Source organism: Myotis daubentonii, chromosome 3, assembly GCF_963259705.1.
Source record: "Myotis daubentonii chromosome 3, mMyoDau2.1, whole genome shotgun sequence".
In the NCBI taxonomy this organism is placed as follows: Eukaryota; Metazoa; Chordata; class Mammalia; order Chiroptera; family Vespertilionidae; genus Myotis; species Myotis daubentonii.
This window is the reverse complement of record NC_081842.1, coordinates 213857679-213878542: the sequence shown is the minus strand read 5'-3', so window position 1 is coordinate 213878542 and position 20864 is coordinate 213857679. Positions and strand designations below refer to the sequence as shown.

The 20864-nt window shown below is 48.7% G+C and overlaps 1 protein-coding gene across 4 annotated transcripts in view; it reads right to left on the bottom strand.

Annotated features, from left to right (window-relative positions):
• The window catches only part of MTOR (mechanistic target of rapamycin kinase), a 115944-nt gene that overhangs the window by 10873 nt on the left and 84207 nt on the right, over window positions 1–20864 (bottom strand). For all 4 annotated transcript variants that reach the window (XR_009452110.1, XM_059691265.1, XM_059691264.1 and 1 more), the window contains 16 exons: window positions 19725–19802; window positions 19432–19539; window positions 16188–16313; window positions 15961–16092; window positions 10948–11063; window positions 9688–9805; window positions 7276–7524; window positions 6560–6660; window positions 5762–5858; window positions 5305–5403; window positions 4897–5019; window positions 4526–4708; window positions 4011–4145; window positions 3624–3798; window positions 1577–1712; window positions 778–925 (listed from right to left, as the gene is read on the bottom strand). Coding sequence is in view for 3 of the 4 variants with exons in the window: in XM_059691265.1 (XP_059547248.1) it covers window positions 778–925; window positions 1577–1712; window positions 3624–3798; window positions 4011–4145; window positions 4526–4708; window positions 4897–5019; window positions 5305–5403; window positions 5762–5858; window positions 6560–6660; window positions 7276–7524; window positions 9688–9805; window positions 10948–11063; window positions 15961–16092; window positions 16188–16313; window positions 19432–19539; window positions 19725–19802 (2124 nt within the window). In the remaining variant the exon portion in view is untranslated. The remainder of the gene's footprint in view (window positions 1–777; window positions 926–1576; window positions 1713–3623; window positions 3799–4010; window positions 4146–4525; window positions 4709–4896; window positions 5020–5304; window positions 5404–5761; window positions 5859–6559; window positions 6661–7275; window positions 7525–9687; window positions 9806–10947; window positions 11064–15960; window positions 16093–16187; window positions 16314–19431; window positions 19540–19724; window positions 19803–20864) is intronic.

Below are 20864 nucleotides of genomic sequence, written 5' to 3'. Positions count from 1 at the left end.
CCAATTTCACCACCACAGCCAAAAGGAGAAGTGAAATAAGAACGGTGCAAAAGAAAAAATGGGAGGGGCCACTCTCACCTAGGACCACCGGAGCTACCAGAGCCTGAGGGTAAAACATCAGGCCTCACAGCAGCACAAGTCCACTGGTGAGAATGAGACATAAGAGAAGTAGTTTCTGGGTAATGAACAAGTCTTTCTCATCACCTACACAGCACCTAACATTATTTCTCCACAGGCCAGCGCTGTATGCATTGGGTACTATAAGTCATACTGCGCAGTCTCACCTCGGATGGTGAAATCTTAAATTTTGGGCTTTAGGGTCCTTCTGTTTCTTAGAGAAGGCTGTCTTCTTTAGGACTCACTTCCTTAACCCCTAGAGTGCTGGGTGCGCTATCGTGCTCCTCCTGCAGCATCACTATTAGATGCTAGTAGTTCACTCTTTATTGACAGATGGCACCTAAGTGCAGATTACTTATGATGCTGAATGTTTGTAGTTCTAAAATTGAATATGTAACTTCATTTACTTGCGACTCATAATTTTTTTCCTAAACTTCTGTAAAATCAGCAAAAATGCTTTGGCAATTTTAGCATAGTTCCTAGGATATTGGTTGGCACTCGAAGGGTTAAACCTTCTTTAATGGCTAATTCCCTCAAATCGATTTTTCAGTGATGGACATACAGAAGAGCACAGAAGAGCAGCTTTGCATAGCCTTCCCCACCTGGTCAAGTTCGCCTCCGAGACGTTATAGGGCTGGGTCTGGCAGTCGCGTCACATACCCGCAACATGATGCGATGCTCGATGTTGAGAAGGATCTTCTTTTTCTCCCTGTAGTCCCGGATGAGGGCGTGCAGCGTGTCACAGTGGGGGACCCAGCCGATGAGGCCCGAGTTGGTTGATAAAGGAATGACTGCATATCTCTGGATGCTGGTGCCCACAGGAAAGCAGGGTTATTGTACAGTAAACAGAGTACACCTTTGACCGCTCATGGCACATGCAAACTAGTTTTAATGAACCCTTTGCACAGGGCTGTTGTGAGGTGTGTGATGAGGGCATTGGCAAAGAATAAGGTATCCCATAAAGATGGTGCAGTGACAGTACAGAAGCACAGCAGTCTCTCAACCAGCCTAACAAACTCAGTGCTTTGAGGGGAAATTCAGTGATTATTTCTAAGCCTAAATTTCTAAACCTCTCACATGTTCCAACTCAGCTTAGAAATGTACATATTCATATTCTTAATAGAAAGAGGGGTAAGAGTACTGAGGATAGGAAAGCTCTGGCTGGGCTGGAACCCCACCTCAGCTACAACACATCAAACTTGCAGAATCTCCAGTCTAATGGCCACAAAGTGTTCCATTCTGGATCCTTCGGAGGTTGTTAAAGACATTTCACATGTGCATACTCTAAAAATATGGAGGATTTTTCTTTTTGTGTTTGATACCTCGGCTATCAATGGCTTCCTGTCAGGTATATATTTTCCTTGTTTTTATTCATACAAGTACGTGACTACATAGGAGAGATGTAGGAAAAAACTAGGAGACTTCTGAAATCATTGCCATTTCCATGCATCCGGAATACCTGAGGTTCTTCCGAAGAGATGTTGGGTCATTGGCCAGAAGGGTGTTAACCAGGCCGAAGAGCTGCATCACTCGCTCGTCCTGTCGCAGGTCTTCATGGCCCTTCAGAAGGAAAACAAACTCATGCCCGTTGCTGCCTGTAAGGAATGGTAGGAGCAGTTAGTGGAGATCAGAGGGTCTTAAACCTGTCAGGGGGTAGACCACCACTGTCTTCAAAAGATCCTGCAGACTGCATTAAAACTCCCTAGAACTGACAAAGAGAACACAGCCCTGCTTTCGGTGCTCCTCAATGTGATGTTCAAATTAAAAAGAGCCCGACTGGTGTGGCTCAGTGGTTGAGTATCGACCTATGAACAAGGAGTTAATGGTTCGATTCCCAGTCAGGGCACATGTCCAGGTTGCGGGCTCCATTTCCAGTAGAGGGCGTGCAGGAGGCAGCTGATCAATATTCTCTCTCATCATTACTGTTCCTATTTCTCTCTTCCTCTCCCTTCCTCTCTGAAACCAATAAAAATATATTTAAAATAAATAAATAGCCCTAGCCAGTTTGGCTTAGTGGATAGAGAGTCAGCCTGTGGACTGAAAGGTCCCAGTTCGATTCTGGTCAAGGGCACATACCTGGGTTGCAGGGTCCCTGGCACTTGTCGGGGCGCATGCAGGAAGCAACTAATTGATGTCTCTCTCTCACATCGATGTTTCTCTCTGTCTCTCCCTCCCCTTTCCACTCTCTCTAAAAATCAATGGAAAAATATCTTCGGGTGATGATTAACCAAAATTAATTAATTAAATTTAAAAAGCTCTGTCTTTGAGGACCAGGAATGATTCTTTTTATTGTATTTTAGAGAGGGAGGAAGGCAGGGAGGGAAACATCAATGTGAGAGATACATCGATTGGTTGCCTCCTGTATGAGCCCCAGCTGGGGATTAAACCTGTGACCTTCTGGTGCATGGGATGATGCTCCAACCAACTAAGCCACACTAGCCAGGGCAGGACCAGGAATGATTCTGCATAGAAATGGTCTTCTGAATGTTTCCCTTCCCAACACACTCTGGCCTTCTCTGTCCTGCTCTGACCTGAGAAGCCTGGCCTCTCCAGGCTGTATCACCTGGGCCCCCAGCTGGGCTTCGCCAATGAGGGCACTGGCAGGAGGTAAGAATGCAGGAAGAGAGAGAGAGGTCAGGGTATAGAATGCAGGAAGAGAAAGAGGTCAGGGTATTTGCCCAACACCCAGCCCGGCCACAGTTCTAGAAGCAGCTACGTCCCTCTAACTGGGCTATAGCTTCTGGTGGTACAAGCCCTTGATGGGTCTGGAGAGTGGAGGTAACAGCTTCTCATTGTTGGTTCTCCTAACTCTGCTCACACCTCTGGAAACAGCTCCTTCATTAGGTCTCTTAAATATTGCCGGGAACCTGACTGACACGTTTTAGTATTAGAAGATACCCGTCTGTGGAGAGACAATCTCTGTGGACGAGGAATTGGTGCTGATGAATAATCACTGCATTTAGAAAATATGAGCATTAGTACTAAAGGCAAAAGACCTCCAAGTGCCACCAGAGTACTTAGGCCTCCCAAAACTATCCTGACAGGTAGCAAACCTCACTGTGAGAACTCATTCCCACTTGTTTGGATTTTACACAATCATTTCCCACAAAGACGGGCTGTGATCGTAAAAAAAAAGAGAATAGTCCAGAGCTCAGAGGTCTTCCTTCAATGTAGCCTGTCACGTCCACGCACCCAGATGGTTCTGTGGGCCTCACCAGTTCCCCCACCGCTGCCTCACAGTTCCTCCATGCTGCAAGCTCACAATGCCCCCCACTTGGTTTTGTGCAGGATCGTTATGCTTCACTTACACAAGTGCAGCTCTATGAAGGACTAGGAGTCCCAAGGAGGATGGAACAAGGAGAAATCCACTTGTCCTCTATTCCCCTCACAGTAAACACAGGAGAGACGGAGCATGTGAAAGATTAGTGTGAACAGCAAGCAGAAATTTCCAAGCCGGGGTAGGGGTTCAGCCAGGGTGCGAGGGAGATGCACATAGTGGTACTTACCCATAAGTGTCAACTTCCGGGGCCTCTGCTTGGATGTGATGACTTGCAAAGATGGTGCTATGGACTGAATGCGAATGATTGGCTGGTTGGGGTCATATGTTCCTGGCACAGCCAATTCAAGGTCCCGGCACATCAGAAGTTTTGGGGAAACATATTGCAGCTCCAAGGATGTGAGCTGTGAATAATTACCACAGGGATTAGTTTTCTGCCTCCACGGAGGAACTAAAATGCAATTTAAGTATTTTTTTTTAATGAACTGCTAATAGCAACGATTCGTCCCAAATTTGCAAGTACAAGTAAAAGCAGATTAGTGTTAGAACATTTGCAGGTAGTAAAACAGAAAGGACTATAATGACAGTTAATCCTGCTAGAACCTGAAGATCCTACCTGAGGCAGCTGCTTTGAGATTCGTCTGAACACATGGTAATAGAGGTCCCAGGCTTGGGTGAGGTCCTTGACATTCCCTGATTTCATGTACTTCCTGCACCACTCTTGGGCCTCCATTAAATCTCGACCATATGCCTGAGAGGAATGCAGGGGAAATTCACAAATGGTCCCGGGTGTTGATTTAAGCCGCAGGCTAAATCCCAGCAGACAGCAGTGCCCCTCGGAGCACACTGGCTGGGAGGCAGCGGCATGGCTGGCTCAACAAGGGCCGCTCTGCAGCTCTCCAGTCCTGGAGCTCCCAATTTCAGGATGGCTTGTTAGGTAAAGTAGGATCTCGTGGTTTTCCACTTAAAATTTTGGGGGGGTTTATAATTTAATGACAATTAAATTTCTGGTGTTTTTATATCCTGTTACCTCTGACACAGTACAGTTTATTCAAGTCAGTTGAAAGGCTAGAAGGAAAGGTGTCTGACAAAGGCTCTGGGCCATGTCTGTCAGGCTTTGCTACCCCGTACCTGGTTAAAGGATGTCTCCTTCAGCGTCTGGGGTCCCCGTTCCATCATCGCGTGCAGGGGCTCCAGCACCTCAAACATGCCTTTCACGTTCCTCTCCCCAAAGTACAAACGAGAAGCTTCTTCCAGGCCTTCGTGCCACATCTCATGCCAGAGGATGGCCACTCGGATGAGTTCCTCACTCACCTGGATCCCAAAGGGGAGGAGAGAAGACCAAGTATAAAGGAAACTCAGAATGTCTTGGAGAAACAGAAGGTGCTCTTTCTGGCAGCCAGAGGGAGCATGCAGCACTGTCATGAGGAAGATAAACAATGGCTCAAGCCCTCTGGCCCGGCAACCAGGGTCAGTGGAAGCCCGCACGGCTCCCGACTCACCATCATGGCCTGCTGCACCAGGGTGTTACTGTGCTCGCACATGTTCTTCAGAATCTTGTTGGCTGCATTGTGACGGGCTGTGGTCGTAGACTTAGAAGCCACAGTCAGGGGGTAGATGAGGGCCTGAAGCAAACAGAGAGGACTATGAGCAAACATGTGTGACAGGAGCCCGACACTAACTTTAAGGAGGATGACAAAAGAAACTGAATGATCCTGATCTCGTTTGAGTACCAGGCGGGGCCCTCGCTCTCTGAAAAAGGCTACTGGGATGCCAGCAGGGCAGACGCTTCTAGCAGGGTAGGGTGCCGGCCCCATTTCCTCACTGTCTCTGGAGTGGCTTTAGGAAAGGCTGAGCACCAAAGCAAAAGGCAGCTGTCAATGAGCAACTTGCCCAACGTCTCCACATACCTGGGGGTGATACCGACCAATGTCTGTGAGAAGCTGGTGAATAAGGCGGCCCACCAAGGGCCTGGGCGTATCAATTCTTGCAATGAGCTGAGGGATAACCTGTTATTAAAAAAAGACACAGTTATGCAGCATATGAGACATGGAAATAACTCTGGTTATTCAGGGCAAGGACTAGCTCTTGTCACTTGTTTTGGTAGATTCTGTTGGGCACTGAAATGGTTCATTCCCTTCAGTTCTCTAAAAGAAACGAACGAAAATATGAAGTCTTGACCTTGGGACCGATCCCTACTTCCTCACCACTGTACTCCCTGCTACCTGCTACTCCCAACACTGCTTGGCTCTAAGAGGAGATGGAGGAGTGAGAGCTGACCCATGCTCACCTGTAACTATGTGTCCTCACCTGTAACCACGTGTCCTCACCTGTAACCACGTGTCCTCACCTGTAACGTGTCCTCACCTGTAACCACGTGTCTATCTGGATGGCTTTCACCCCTTCCACTAAGGCTTCATTTACGTCTGGCCAGTGACCATAATCAAACCATAAGGTGAGGACTCTGGAAAAGAAAAATGAGAGTCACAGGACATTGTTTCCCGGCCTCTGTGTTTCTCACCTTTAAGACTGAGAGGAGAAGAACTGGCAGGACCTCAAATCAGTGGCTCTCCAAGGTGTCTGCTCTCAGGACCACTGCGAGTGGGTGGGTGGTAGGGGTCACAGTGTTCGACTAACACCACAGGATCATCCCAAGTGATCAATCACTGCATTCAGATAAGGTAGAGGGATCACCATGGTACAAACTCAGAAATCTAATAGATGGGCCCATGGGCAACACAGGGATAATCTTTGCACACGTAGAAAGAGTCGCCTAGACACCAGTGGCAATTCAGAAACCTGACGCTTAGCCAGCTGGATATCCCAAAACAAAAGGAGGCCGCCCTTGTCACCTGCAGCCTCTGGCCTGGCGGGTCCATGCCATTTATTTAGCCTCTCAGAGCTGGCTCTAAAGCTGAGAGGAGTTCACCAATATTGCAACAAACAGGTGAGCTTCTTCTTCTCTATGGGACAAACCACAGGAAGACTCCTCAGGCCACTTCTCCTCCTTAATCTTTGCAGGTTTCACCCACAGGGGTGGGGCCTGCTCAGCTGTTCCTCTTGGATGTACTGATCGGGGTGGGGAAGGGAAGGAGCACTTTATGTATAACTTCTGTGTTCTGCCATTCCCATGGCCTACCAGTTTCCCCTTCCCATCCCTGATACCTGAGAGTATCCTGGAGATTGTTGCCTCGTGACAGGGAGATAGAACGGAAGAAGCCCTGGACGGCGGGGACAGTGTACATCAAGAGGGTTTTGGATAGATCCTGTAGAAACGTATGTGTTAGTGACACTCTTGTCTCAGCTTTCTCATCTGTAAAATGGGCAAAAGCATACTAACAGTACCCACCTCCAAGAGTGGCAGTGAGGAGTAAGTCAGGCAATGCATGAAAAGCCTTTAAATCGGTACCTGGCGCATAGCAGGTACTCAATAAATGGCAGTGGTGCCATAACTGTTATTACCTTGGGGTAATGGTGGCTTCCTTAACAGGGTGGCAAAGGAGGCGGGGCTGAATCTCTGAACAGCCCAGGGTACACTCTGAACTGACAGCCCAAAGACAGAGGATCCCGCCGGGCTGTCCTCAGAGTGGACTGGCAGATGTGCACGGCCACCCACGCACACAGGTGCAGGGCCTTGGGAGAATGAGCTCATGCCCCGGAAGAACGACAAGGAACTCATTCTTTGGCCCGGGGCTATGTCAGCTCCCCAAACACAAGGATGCATACAAAAGCTCCAACGATGCCACATGGCAAATAAGCAATGCTTTCCAGCTCCATCTGGCACTTTGGAGGAAAGCCTCAGATTCCTATAAGCCCAACCACGTGTCCACTCAGAGTGCCTGGTGCCTGAGTCGGTCCCCGGGGGAGGAAGGGCTGGGTACCTCAGCGACCTTCTTCTGCAGAGGAGAGGGTGTAGGGCTGTTCTCGCTGCTCTCAGCCTCGCTCTCGCTGTTGCTGCCCTCAGTGCTGGTGGCGGTGGTGGTGGCAGCTGCTGTGCTGGAGGCAGTGGTCGTGTTGGTGATGTTGGCCCCGCTGGCGTGACGCAGCTTCTTCTTCTCGTCGCGGGCTTGGTTCTGATGTTTGTAGTGGAGCACAGCTTCGAAGTTCATCACTGCCCACGCGTGCCAGGCCTGGGTGGGGCAGAGTGGGGACAGACAACACGCTGTGACCAGCAGCAGCGGAGCGGGGCTTGGGCATCAAGGGCTGAGAGCCTGAGGACAAAGCCGAGGAGGAGCGCTGTGACTGCCCTTCCTCATTGGTCACTGGAGCCAAACTTCAACTCAGGTCGATGTGGCTCACTCATGTTGTGGCACCTACTGTATTTGCCACTGTGATGAGTGCTGTGGGGGAAGGGCATGTGAGAGGAGCAAGCCCTGGTCCTGTTCAGGGACCTTCTAGTCTAGTCGGGGGCTCACTCACAAACCTGAAGACAGGCAGAATGCGACAGGGGCAATTAGAGGCGGACAATGGGAATGCCAGGGACAGGGCCTGGAAAGCTTCACAGAGGGATTTGGGGTAGGTCTGGGGCAGCCTTTGATGGGCAAGGAGAGAACAACCGAGAGCAGCGGTCAGGACTTCCTGGCGGGGGAAGAACAGGGACAAAGATGCAGGCGGGCCAGACAGGAAACAAAGAAACTGATGTGACTGAAGCTTAGGTGTGTGCAGGACAGTGGTGATGGGAAGGCTAGCCAAGTGAGGGGTCAGATCACCGAGGGGCCGGCATATCATATCAGGCCCAGGAGGTCTCCTTTCATTCTGTAGGAGATGGAGCTTTCCTTTGGCAACAGTGCATAAACCAGGTGATGTCAGAGGGCACAGGTGCAGGGCAGTGATGGTGAAGGTCTTCACCAGGTCATGTGACAGTGGGAAAATGAACACATTTACAGCACCCGGACATTGTGGAGGGTGAACTTTGCTCACCGTCTAGCCCTCACACCTGGCAGCTCAATGACTGTTTGCGGGAAGGAACCTAATGCTTGCTGGATAAAACAGGACTAGTCACACCTGAGGTTTGGGCCGCAGTGATGCTATGGCACAGCACTGAGTGGTGCAGGAAGCCTGAGGCAGCGCTGGATTGGGCGCCTGGTAAGTTTGCAATTAGACTTTCTAAATAATCATGAAATTCCTTTGTGTTCCTTGCTAAAACCTTCCTTTAATAAAAACGTGTCCATTTCTTCTCCTAAGCAGAGAGACTGATCATAAGTGAACTTTACTTGATGAGTAAGAATTCTACAATGACCACATCTACAGTTCTCCCACATCCTCATTTACTCAACCAATACCTCTTGTATATCTACTCTGCACCAGGCCCTGAGCTGGGGGACACGGTGACAAGACAGAAGCAGCCCCTGCAAGCACAAAGGACTACACCACGGGTGGAGAAGACAGCATGAACCCATACTAGGCAGGAAAAATCTAAAATTTCTAGAAGCAGTTTTTTTCATGTGATTTGTGTTTTTCCTAAACGTTGGATGAAGCAAAGTCATCTGGTTAGGAAACAGCTCAAATTAGTACGGTTCCAGATATTTAAGGGTTTACTGGATTTACTTTTCCAGCCCTGGACTGAAGCTGTCCTAGAGTAATTATGCTGATAGCATGAACTGGGCATTTTTTAATAAAGATAAGATTTTTGTTTTAGATGCTTCTGGGATTTTCAGATACAAGTTTAGAGCCCCGGGGGATTAACTGACAAAGCGTTAGCAGGTTAAGAAGATGCGGGAAAGAAATCAGTGACATCTGCTGCACCAAGCAGCTATTACCAGAAGGCCCCTCAATGTACACTTCCAAGAACTGCTCCTCTATTGTCAGTTGTATCTTTTATGCATTTCCTAATTCTGTTTATCTTCTTGAAAAGTTTCCTACAGCATAACAGGATGTTACCCAGAGCTTTCCAATAAAAACAGAGAAAGTTAAGTTCTTAGATGAAGAGCAGGCAGGAATGGAAGTCAGAAAGGAGCTAGGAAGGAACAGCTGACCCAAGGGAAGATAAAGTTCCGGAGATTAACCATGTGTCCAGATACTCCTAGGAGAACAAGCAGCTAAGGGGCTGGAAGACAGCAGCCATGTGTGTAACAAAGGTGTAATAAATCTTTCTCAAATAAAAGAATCCATCTTTCTACACTGATTATACTTCTAAGGGGCCTGACAGATCGGGTCCCGGCACTCAAAGAAGCAAATTCACAGTATCAGGCCAGCTGCCAACCATGAGCACGCAGGAGCACAGTGGGCTGTCGGGTGCTGGGGTGCCATCTGGAGAAGGCAGGCTGGGAGCCCCGCGCCCTGCGTCAGGTTACCTTGTACCAGCTGCGGTCGTGCTCTGTGGCGGCGCTGTAGTACTGCAGGACTTTGGGGATTGTGCTCTCGTTGATGCCCTGGAGGTTCAGCTGCCACTCCCCAAGTTTCAGGAAACACCTGGAAACAGAGAAACAAGCCCCTCATGTTGCTCCCAAGAAGGAGTTATGGTGGAGAGCACTACAGCCTTTCTGAGGTTACACTTGCTCTCAGGAAGCAACATGATAGAACCAACAGAATTGCAAACTACACGGGAGGGAAAAGATGGGTGTGGGATAAATTTTTATGGTATAACTAGAGGCCCAGTGCACAGATTCGTGCACCGGTGGGGTCCTTCGGCCTGGCCTGTGGGGATCGGGCTGAAACTGGCTCTCCAACATCCCCCAAGGGGACCTGGATTGCGAGAGAGCATTTCTCAGGTGACGCACTCTGGAATTGGGCTTCCTCCTCTCTGGTTCTGGGTGCGTCAGCCAAGAACCACAGCTGCCAAGTCACCGCAGCTCGGCAGCTCCTGCATTGAGCATCTGCCCCCTGGTGGTCAGTGTGCATCATAGCTACTGGTCAGCCGGTTGAAGGGTTGGCTTAGACTTTTATATATAGAGATCTTTTCTTCTGGACCTTTATCCTTCAATGCTAGCTTAAACCAGGGACCAGGAACAGTAGGTTTGTATGGACCTATCTTTCCCAAATCCAATTTTGTGGGTGACAGCAGTGAGAGTAATTTCCTTATTGCCGCATGCCATATGGCTTCTCCCTCACATTCCCTTCTCCTCCATTCTTCATAGTGACAATATTCACAGCTGGCATTCACTGACTGCCACTCTGCTCCAGGTACTGCTCCAAATGCTTGACAATGTATTCTCTTCATTAATCCTCACACCACTTAATTCCACCCTAGAAAATAGGAACGCTCACTATCTCCTGTTTATACGATGAGGAACTGGAGGCACAGAGAGGTTCAGTAACTTAAAGTCACACATCAAATCAGCAGCACATCTGGCATTTGGAAACAAGGAGTCTATCTCTGAAGCCAGACACCCAGGAGGGGAACACCTGTGTGCTCAGGGGCTGCTGAATCCTGTGGAAATAAGTAGCAGAGGCTTGGAGCAGCACAATTTGATAGTTGCCTGGGATCCCTATAGGAAATGGTGAGAGATGTAAGCAACTGGCTGCCCAAGGAGCCTCGAACATTCCCCTTGCTGCAGAGACTGCTGGCATGGCAGGGCTGGAGTGTGACTGGCCCTGGCCAGTGGGGACCTCACCGGGCCATGAGCTTGTGCAGCTCCTGCTTGTGCTGCTGGTCCTCGGTGGCGATGGCGTGCTGGGCCTGCTGCTGCATGGTCTGAACGAAGTGCTGCATGTGCTGGAAGGCATCGATCTGTAGCAGGACAAAGACACAGGGAGCCACTTGGCATGGGGCCCAACCTCATGGGAAATGTCACAGGCATGTGAGCCCACCCCTCTCTAAACAGAGCACCTTGAATGCAGGGTAAGAACTTACTGGACAGAGGACCAGCAGGGCATGTTGCTGGGAGAAGGCTGGGCTTTTCAGGAAGATTCATATTTTTTCAATCCAAGTCTCAGCTCTCCTTTGGCCAACTGTAATTACTACTTTAATAAGCCTTGGAAAAGCTACTTGCCTGGCTACCCGAAATAACAATTCATATGAAGTAATTTGAAATAACTGCTTACTTCACTATCAATATATTGCCCTGGGGGAAATTAGGCTTATGGGGAATTATTTCAGCTGGTAAAACTTTAGTATTTGTTTAAAACACCGTGGTACCTTGGACACTACAGCAGAGCAAAAACTACAGTTAAAAAAATCTGACTGAGCCGAAACCGGTTTGGCTCAGTGGATAGAGCGTCGGCCTGCGGACTGAAGGGTCCCGGGTTCGATTCCGGTCAAGGGCATGTACGTTGGTTGCGGGCACATCCCCGGTGGGAGATGTGCAGGAGGCAGCTGATCGATGTTTCTCTCTCATTGATGTTTCTAACTCTCTATCTCTCTCCCTTCTTCTCTGTAAAAAATCAATAAAATATATTAAAAAAAAAAAAATCTGACTGAATCCTCAGTACCCAAATCAGAACACAGAGACAGGCAAACCCTCCGTGCATCCACGGGGAAAAGGTCACTAGCTAAGCAGATACCCAGTTAAACAGGGTGGCTTAACAGCAGTATCTTCAGAGCAACCTCAAGCAGCTAAATCTTTGTATGCAATGGGATTTCATACCAAGTGAGCAGAGGGCATTTGGTTAGAAACAGAAGTTCCTGGTAAACAGGAAAACAGACATTAGGAACAGGTAGCCGAACTAGGGAAGAGTAGAGACAGCCAGAGATCTGGGAGTCAGTTACAAGCCGTCTGTATCAGCCCGCCACATCCAGACACACAGCATCCTGATAAATTGGGTCCATACATGAGCGCACAAACATCAAAAGCACAAATGGAAAAAATGGTGAAAATTCAATCTCTTAACGTATGGAGGAGACACAGTATGTGAGAATGTAAAAAAGAGGCTATGTGTTCTTGGCTGCAAAAGAGGAGGGAATAGAATAAACACTTCAAATAAACAAGGTCAGAATGATCTTACAGTAAATCATGTGAGTCTTCTTTAAAAAAAAAAAAAGAAAAATAGAAAAAGGAAACATGTCAGTGATGATGGCTTGAAGGAAAATGAAACTCCCTGGCTTGGGGGCCAGGGCCAACCTCAGATACTTCTCAACATCAGGAAGTACTTGGTATTAATTTAAGAGTTAGGGCTGGCACAACCCCCTCACAAGCTGGCCTGCATCCACCAGAATCTACTTTTCGTTTTTTTTTCCAGTGGAACTCGTGCTGACCTCTTTCTTTTCCTCTACCTGAATAAAACTTGCTTTGTTCTCACTCCAATTTGTCCTTGAAGTCTTTCCTGGGCGAATCAAGAACCTGGAGGTCACCTGACATGTGAAAGGTCCTGGGGCAGGGCCAGTCTCCGGTGTAGAAGTAGTTGGGTAACAAGATGAGCCACTTGTGTGCTCTGGAATAATGGAGTCACCATAACTCCTGACTATGAATTTGTATACTGGCCCCCAACCTATGGTTCCAGCCTACAGGAACCATACCATTTATGAAGTATGTGTGATGGGCCATGTGTCGGGCACTTTACCTAAACTTGCACAATAACCCCTTAAGCAGGAAGACTTGAAAGCTGACTCAAGACATCAACACTAATAAAAGAGAAAAATGGTAATTGGCGTACGACGATACCCTTTTCATTGGCTAATTAGGGCTATATGCAAATTAACTGCCAACTAAGATTGGCAGTTAACTGCCAACAAGATGGTGGTTAATTTGCATATGTAGGCACAGTGCAGGGAGGCGAAAGGGAAAGCAGGAAGAAGCCCCCTGCCACTGACAGTGATCGGAAACCCAGGGGGGAGCTAAGAACTGGGGGGCAGGGCAAAGGCGGCCCTGGGGCCGCCTTTGCCCTGCCCCCCAGCCATGATCGGAGAATCAGGCGCCTTTTCCACCCTGGCCAGTGATAGCAGGAAGTAGGGGTGGAGCCAGCGATGGGAGCTGGGCACGGTCGAAGCTGGCAGTCCCAGGAGCTAGGGGTCCCTTGCCTGGGCCTAAAGCGGAGCCCACGATCGCGGGGCCGCTGCAGCTGTGGGTCCCCGCTGCCCGGGCCGAACGCCTAGGCCAGAGGCATCAGGCCTGGGCTGGGGGCAGAACCAGTGACGGGGGGAAATGAGGGTCCCCTGCCCAGGCCTGACGCCTCTGTCAGAGGCGTCAGGCCTGGGCAAGGGGCCGATCCTGCAATTGGAGGGTGATGGGGGTCAACACCTGAGGGCTCCCAGTATGTGAGAGGGGGCAGGCTGGGCTGAGGGACACTCCCCCCTCCCACACACCCAGTGCATGAATTTCGTGCACCGGGCCCCTAGTTCCAAAATAAAAAGATAAAAGTAAAAAAAGAGCTAGGACTAACCCCGAGCCAGAACGATGTGACAAACACTTTATCAGGCAGCGAATCCATGCATGAGGACAGGGCAGACACATAGATGTTCCAAAAGCTAACAAGACACCTTGTTTCCCTCAGCAGCTGCCTTCGTAGAGTTCTAGTACTCACCACTGGCTTTGAAAAATGAACTACATTAGCATCCCACACCTGGGAAGTGATAAATGTTCCTTTAGCTTCCTTTCTATGAGAACTACACTGACCATATTTGAAAGAAAAAAACAAGAATTAGGAGACAGTACTGAAAAGATCAGTCACTACCAGGTGACAGATCACTCGTGTGACTAGTGTGCGCATCAAGCAGGTGAGAACTAAACTGGGAACTGGTGCCCGATGCTTTCAGAGCCCACGGTTAAAACTCTGTTTGGGAGATGCAACAAGGTGCTGAGCCAAAAATAAATTGCCCCAACTGGAGAGGCTGGGTATCAGTTTGGATCTGAAGCCCAGTGTTAAGTTTAGTGCGTTTATCCAGTGTGAGAGAATCTAATCTCTCTCTACTTTGTGGCATGGAGGCAACTTATTTGCAAGGAATTAAAAATGCTTTTTTTTCTCCACTCCGGGAAGTGAGGAGGAGAACAAAGATTCTTTCTCCTTACAGATACAGAACTGTCATTGGAGGAAGGGGCTTCTGTCAGGTCCAAGCTTTAAGCTGGGCATGGTATTCCTGGTTCTTGACTGCCTGGGCGTTTCTGGGCAAGACGATAGAGATTTCAAGAAAGGGCACACTGTTGCTAAATTCTGTGAAGCATTTTGACCGAGAAAACACTACATGACATACGCGGGTGCCTGACGCTTTCCTGCAGAACAGGGCTGCTCTTCCCCAAACACTTGCATCTGCCTCAGGCCAGGCAGAGTCCTTGTTTACAGTGGAGGAAAGTAAAGCTCACAGAAGACAGGCGACTTGTTCACTAGCAGTTATTCAGCGGTCGGTCTTCTCTGGGCTCTCCTGAACTCTTATGAAGATGTGCCATCTCTAGCTCTGGGCTCGAGGTCCCAGCACCTCACTTTAAATAGGTTTCTAAATTTTCACCCATGTGGTTTTATGGTCTCCCACCAGAACTCGGGTTCCTAAGAAAAGGCCTTAATCTGTGGAGAAGTTGGGCTGTGGTCCTAAGTTGAAAGAAGCCACTCCCTGGTTGATATATTAGCCAAAGGCTCCTTCTGCCTGCCTTCGGCAAGACGTTCAAAGACTTGGAGGCTGCACATAGGAAAGAAACCAGACTACATTCAGATCCAGCACCTTCTGTTTTTCTCATTTGCCTGGAGGGAGGTCAGGCTTTGAATCAGAACCGCTTTGGCTTGCGAGGCTTACAGAGACTGAAAAAACACAACCCCAGAAACCCAAAGAACAACAAAAGAAAACAAAAGGAAACTTGGGCCATTACTACTGAAGTGAACCCCAAAGACTCAGTGCCTGGGTGCATGGCTGTCCACCCCACTCTGAGTGGCTGACAGTGTCATAGGGTCAACAACCCACAAAAGAAGTCAATTTCTAGACCCAGTCCAAGGATCTCCCAAGTACGCCGTGGGCAGACACGACTGCGGTTTTACCAGCTCTCTGGCGGCCATGGCTCTGGCGGCTGCTCCACATTCCTTTCTCACTGCAGGCCCCACTGTGGGGGCCCCGCCTGTTCCACAGGAGGAGGCTGAGGAGCCACAGCAGGTACTCATTTTGCCTCCAGGGCCTACCTTCTGTTCATCATCATCACCATGCAGGAAGCTTGCTTAATAGAAACTACAACCCCCCCCCGCCCCACCCCCCAGGAGGCACATCCGTCTCCCAAGGACCTGTCTGCACATAAGGCAGGAGGAAGCCTGCACTGGCTGCAGGGTGACTTTCCTGTCCCCACCGGCTTCAGCATCACTCTGGGTGCTGCTGCTTCTGAATCCCCAACTGCTGACAGGCAAGGAGACAAGCAGTCTGATCATCAAACTGGTCTTGTGGAAGTTTGTCAGTGTCTCACAAACATGCTGCTCTTCTAGGTACTGAACAGCCCATCTTCTCTGAGGGATAGAAAGTGCGCGTTTTCTACGTTCCAGCACATTCTGCTTGCTAACATAACTGTGATTAAACTCACTGGTTTGGTCAATGGTATATATGTATCTCCCTGAATATGATTTCCTTTTTGAAATCAGGCCAAATAGCTGCCTAAGAGAAGCAAGCTCCCTGACACGATGGTGTGGACGCCCTTATCTTTGGGGCCTTGAGGAGGCAGTGAGGCTGAGCCAGTGAGCCTTCTGGAGAACATGGCCTACTGTTGAGGGATCCAGATACAGACCTTGCGAGCACTCTTCCACATGTTTTTCATGTAGGCGTAGGTCACCTGAGGGTGAACTGTTGGCAGAGGATGGTCAAGCTGCCGAGACGGATCAACTCCCAGGAGCAACACCAAGGTTTTATGAGCAAGAGCCTTCAAAACAAGAGAGGTCAGGGTATAAACAGAGCCGACCAAGCGTGCCATTCCTCCCTCAGCGTCCGCCCCATCCCAGGGTGGGGGTTACTCACTAGCCTGCCACTCTTGCCACACAGACTTGCATACTTGAGCCAGGTCCTCATGTCCTCATGAGGGTTGACCACAAGGGACCGCACCATCAGGATTTTCTGCCAGTCCTCCACAATACGCTGGCAGCCCTGGAACAGTCAGAAGTGAGGATTACATATGTCCTCACTTAAACCCGCCCCCCCCCCCCACCCCCAAACAACAGCGAGATCCACCCTGAAACAGAAAAGAGATTCATTTTTATAATCTGAACTTTCTCAAGTGACAGGTACTGTGTGTGATTGAAACCCCTCTCTGGGACTCCTCAAAACTCGAGAAGCAGAGAACAGGGACTCTGGGACGTGAATCCTGACTCTGTCACTTAGTATCTGTGTGACTTTGGACAGGTTACTGAACTTCCTGTGACTTATCTGTAAAATGGGATATAAACAGTACCAACTTCATAGGGCTACAGTGAAGGTTAAAGGAATTAAATTATTTAAGTTTTTTTTCTGAATTATAAATACATTTTTAACTTTTTTCTTTGCTTTAGTTTCTCTAGTTGAAGATGACTATCACTGACAAAGAAATTAAACGTATCATTCAAAGTCCAAAAAACTAAGTATAAAAAGAAGTGTAAATAATTAAAATTTCACACGGTGTTGCTTGCAAGTTGGTAGCACTGACTTTTCTGGTTATTAGAGCCTAAACCAGCACTAAGACTTTCGTCCTTGCTTATGCTTAGAGTCTTTCCTTCCCCTTAGCCCCCGCCATGTTTTTATTAATTTCAGAGAGTGGGAGGGAGAAGGAGAGATAGAAACATCAATGATGAGAGAGAACATCGATAGGCTGCCTCCTGCACGCCCGACACTGGGGACTGAGCCTGCAACATGGGCATGTGCCCTGACCAGGAATCGAACCGTGACCTCCTGGTTCATAGGGCGACGCTCAACCACTGGGCCACGCTGGCCCGGCGAAAGTCTTTCCTCTTCATTTTTGTTCGTCTCAGACTGAAAACTACATATATAAGGGGAAGTGCCTCATTCATTCACATGTATAAATTTTTTTTCATTAAAAAAAAAGTTTCTTAATTGTTATCAAAGGAGCTAAGCTAATCTTATACCCAAAGACTTTGAGAGTGAAGTGAGCTTCTCCTTTTCCACCTTCACTGATAAGTAGTCAGACAACCATTAGGGGAGATGAGGAGATGGTTTTTTGAGATCTACCGCTTCATCGGTGAATTCCATGAAGCCAAATGAGCTGTTCTCCAAGGAAATAGGTCTAAAAGTCTGGGAGCAATAATGGCAGGCTTTTCAACATAACAAACAGGACACAGGCTGAGCCCAAATAAAGAACCAAAGGCAAGAAGAGACCCAATGCCACTAGGGTTGACCTCTTATACTGCCCCAAGGGAGATGCTGGCTGGGGATTTCAACGTAGATGACTTGTGCACAACATGGCAGTTTTCAAGCCTAGGCAGTTGGCTGAGTATTTTGACAGCAAGCCATCTACAAGAGCCAAATTTCTACCACAGACTTAAAGCTTTATTTTCAGGCCCTGAACCATTATCTTTCTATCCCATTAAGTGTAACAAGTGATTTGGAAAGTTAGAAAAACAGGAAAATGTATACTGAGTATTTTGGAGACTTCTCACCATCTGCTAGCTTCTCCCAGATGTTGAAATAATTTGGCCCTGGTCAGCCAAGAAATGTCCTGCTGTCCTGAGCTAGGAATGGTGAAGGCTTATGATGACGACGGTATCTTGGACACAGTAAAGTCAGACCTGGGTCTCCCCTCCCCAATGCTCATTTAGTCCACTCCCCTTCCAAATCTCCCACTGGATAAAGTCCCACTGTTAGCCTGGCACACTCACCAGATCTCTGGTTTGGAAACTCTTTGCCCCATTACAGGCACTTAAGAAACCAGGGTGTGTACCAGTCAAGTGGGCAATGCTTGCTCTTTTCTGGTGTCCAACAGACAATTTTCCATCAAAACATTCACTGGGCATTTCATAATTGCTAATAAAACATGTGAAGGAACTACATGTGCTCACTTCAGAGCATAAACGACTACTCTATTCACAGACGATCCTCTGCCCGCTACTCTTTCCTCTCCAGTGGAATGTGCCCTGAGCTGCTTAGGCAGGAATGCAGCCTGGAGTCAAAAGGCTTTGTCACAGCCTACTGAAAGCCTGGAAGCACAACCTGGATTGACCAAATTCTGAAGACAGAATTTAGGTGTGGACTGGGCCAAGAGGAAACAGTTTAAAACTGAGGAGGCTGAATATGACAAGCAGGGGGACAAGTGGCTTCTGAAGTGGCAAAGGCTGTCTTTGCCGATGAACTTCCCCTCCTTCCCCTCCTACCTGCTCAAGGCACGGGAGAACTGCCCTTTCCAAGAACACCTAAGACTGCTGAATCCCAGACCTGGAATCGGCAGCTCCACATGCTAAAATGATCAGAAATGTACGATGAAAACACTGATGGAGGACATGGAAAAGCTTCTCTAGGACTGGACACTTCTGTGAAAAAGTCTGAATAGAGATCATGGGATGACCATGACCCGAGGAACTGTACACGGCAGCACTGGTCAGTGAGAACATCAGGCAACGCCATGGGAAGAGCTGGGTGCAGGTGACCAGCGGCTGGGTTTAGAGCTGTGGTGCTCAGTGCTGGCCACCCACTGGACTCAGGCTAAAGAGATGCTGCTCCTGGGTCTCTCCCCGGAAGTTTGGATTTATTTGGTCTGGAAAGTGGCCTGGGTATCTGAATTCCTAAAAACTCCCCAGCTCACTCTATTTGCAGCTAAAACTGAGAGCCACTGATTTTGAGGTGAAGATTCTCAACTGGCTGGCCTTAAGTGCCACTTATTAAAGACATTTTCTTCACCCTGCTGGCATGGCTCAGAGGTTGAGCATCAACCTATGAACCTTGGAGGTCATGGATCAATTCCTGGTCAGGGCATATGCCCGGGTTGCAGGCTCGATCCCCAATGTGGGGCATGCAGGAGGCAGCTGATCAATGGTTCTCTCTCTTCATTGATGTTTCTCTCTCATTCTCTCTCCCTCTCTCTTTCTCTCTGAAATCAATAAAAAAACATATTTAATAAAAAAAGATATTTTCTTCTATTCCCAGAGAATAAAAGGAGGCTAGAAAGCGGCAGTCCTCATAGCTAAAGGCTCAGGTGAAAAGCCTTTGAGTGGCCTGCTTCGAAGCAAACAAGCCTGTGAGGAGGGCGGGCGGGCCACCTAGGGCTTTCTACCAGGCTCACCTGCAGCCGCTCCCACCAGATCTGGCGGATGATCTCGCGTCGCTCGGGGACAAGCTTGTACTGGATAACCTCCTCCAGCTCGGACAGCATGTGGCAAGAAACCATGGCCTGACGAAAGCAAACCACATTCCAACTTAGTGCTACATGAGCCGTCCAAAAGCCAGGCTTCATTTCAGTCACTCCTGGTGCAGGGTGTCTGCTGAGAACACGCAGGCGTGTGCTCAGCAGCCCGTGAGTCCTCAGCAGCCCACTCTGAACAAAAGAGCTGAATGGGCCCCTAAAATGATACTCACCCCATATGCCCGGCTGTAGCTCTCTCCCGCCATAGCAGTTAGCTCGGCATCCAGCAGGTCCCTGGCTTTGTCGATGCACTAGGAGAGAAACAGGGAGCCCCTGGAGTTGAACGCTGGACTTGGGAGCTGAGGGTAGTGCTGTTATTTTCAGGCTTTTCAAGGAGCTGCAGAAGTTACCTGTCTCACTTCAATTCCAATGATAAAGAGAAAAATTCACCAAAGAAGGGAAGAAACCTCTTCCTAGAGCTGAACGGCAAGGGAAGAGTACTGGTGCATGGCAGCCAAAAGCTTAACATCTATGATAACACCCCAAATCTTGGGTAACGAGGGAAGGAAATGTGTGCTTAGAATCACCGTGCTCTTGCATATCAAGAGGACAATTTGGGTATCTACCTGCTTTCACCTTTTTCTTGCGGGTCACATTTGTGAAACTGGAGTGTGCAAACACTCACAAGGCTTGGGGTGGGGGTGGGGTCATCTCTGGCTGAGAAGCACCTGTCCTCATGAGGGTGCCTCTGACACTGGGAGAAGAATGTACAAACGGGGCTTTGGGCCAGTGACTGCATGGCCCACGTCTCAGTTCTTGTCACTAAATCAAGGCCCCAGGGACGGCCAATGGGACTGCAATTGCAGCCTACGCTGTTTCTCCAGTTAAAAACCCATCATGCGGAGCTTTTCCTTGTTTGAATGTTTAAGGTTAATTAATTACTATGTCCCCATCCTTTAACTGCTCAGGTCATTTACCCAAGCACCTCATTCAAGACAGTCTGGTGCCCGACAGGGTGGATGTGATTGCTTCATTATGTCATTCTGCAAGTCAGCACAGGGCTTTCAAATAAAGCACTGGCTTTTCTGGAAGGTCATCAACGTGTGACACACCTACAGAACCAGAAGACACCTGTGACTGATTTCTGCTGCAGGGGGGATGGCTGATCAAACAGTTTCTCTCTGTGGCAAGGACCGCCAAGGCAAGTGGTAAGAAGGATGCAGTGATGACATTGCATCCAAGAAGCTAACTCCGAAAGCGATGCAATGGTCCCTTCTGGAACACACTTGTCCCTCTCTAAAGGAAAGTGGCCCCGGCTAATGTGCTGGCAGCCTGCTTCTTCTGAGAGTGATGCTCTCCGAGGAGCTCACTGA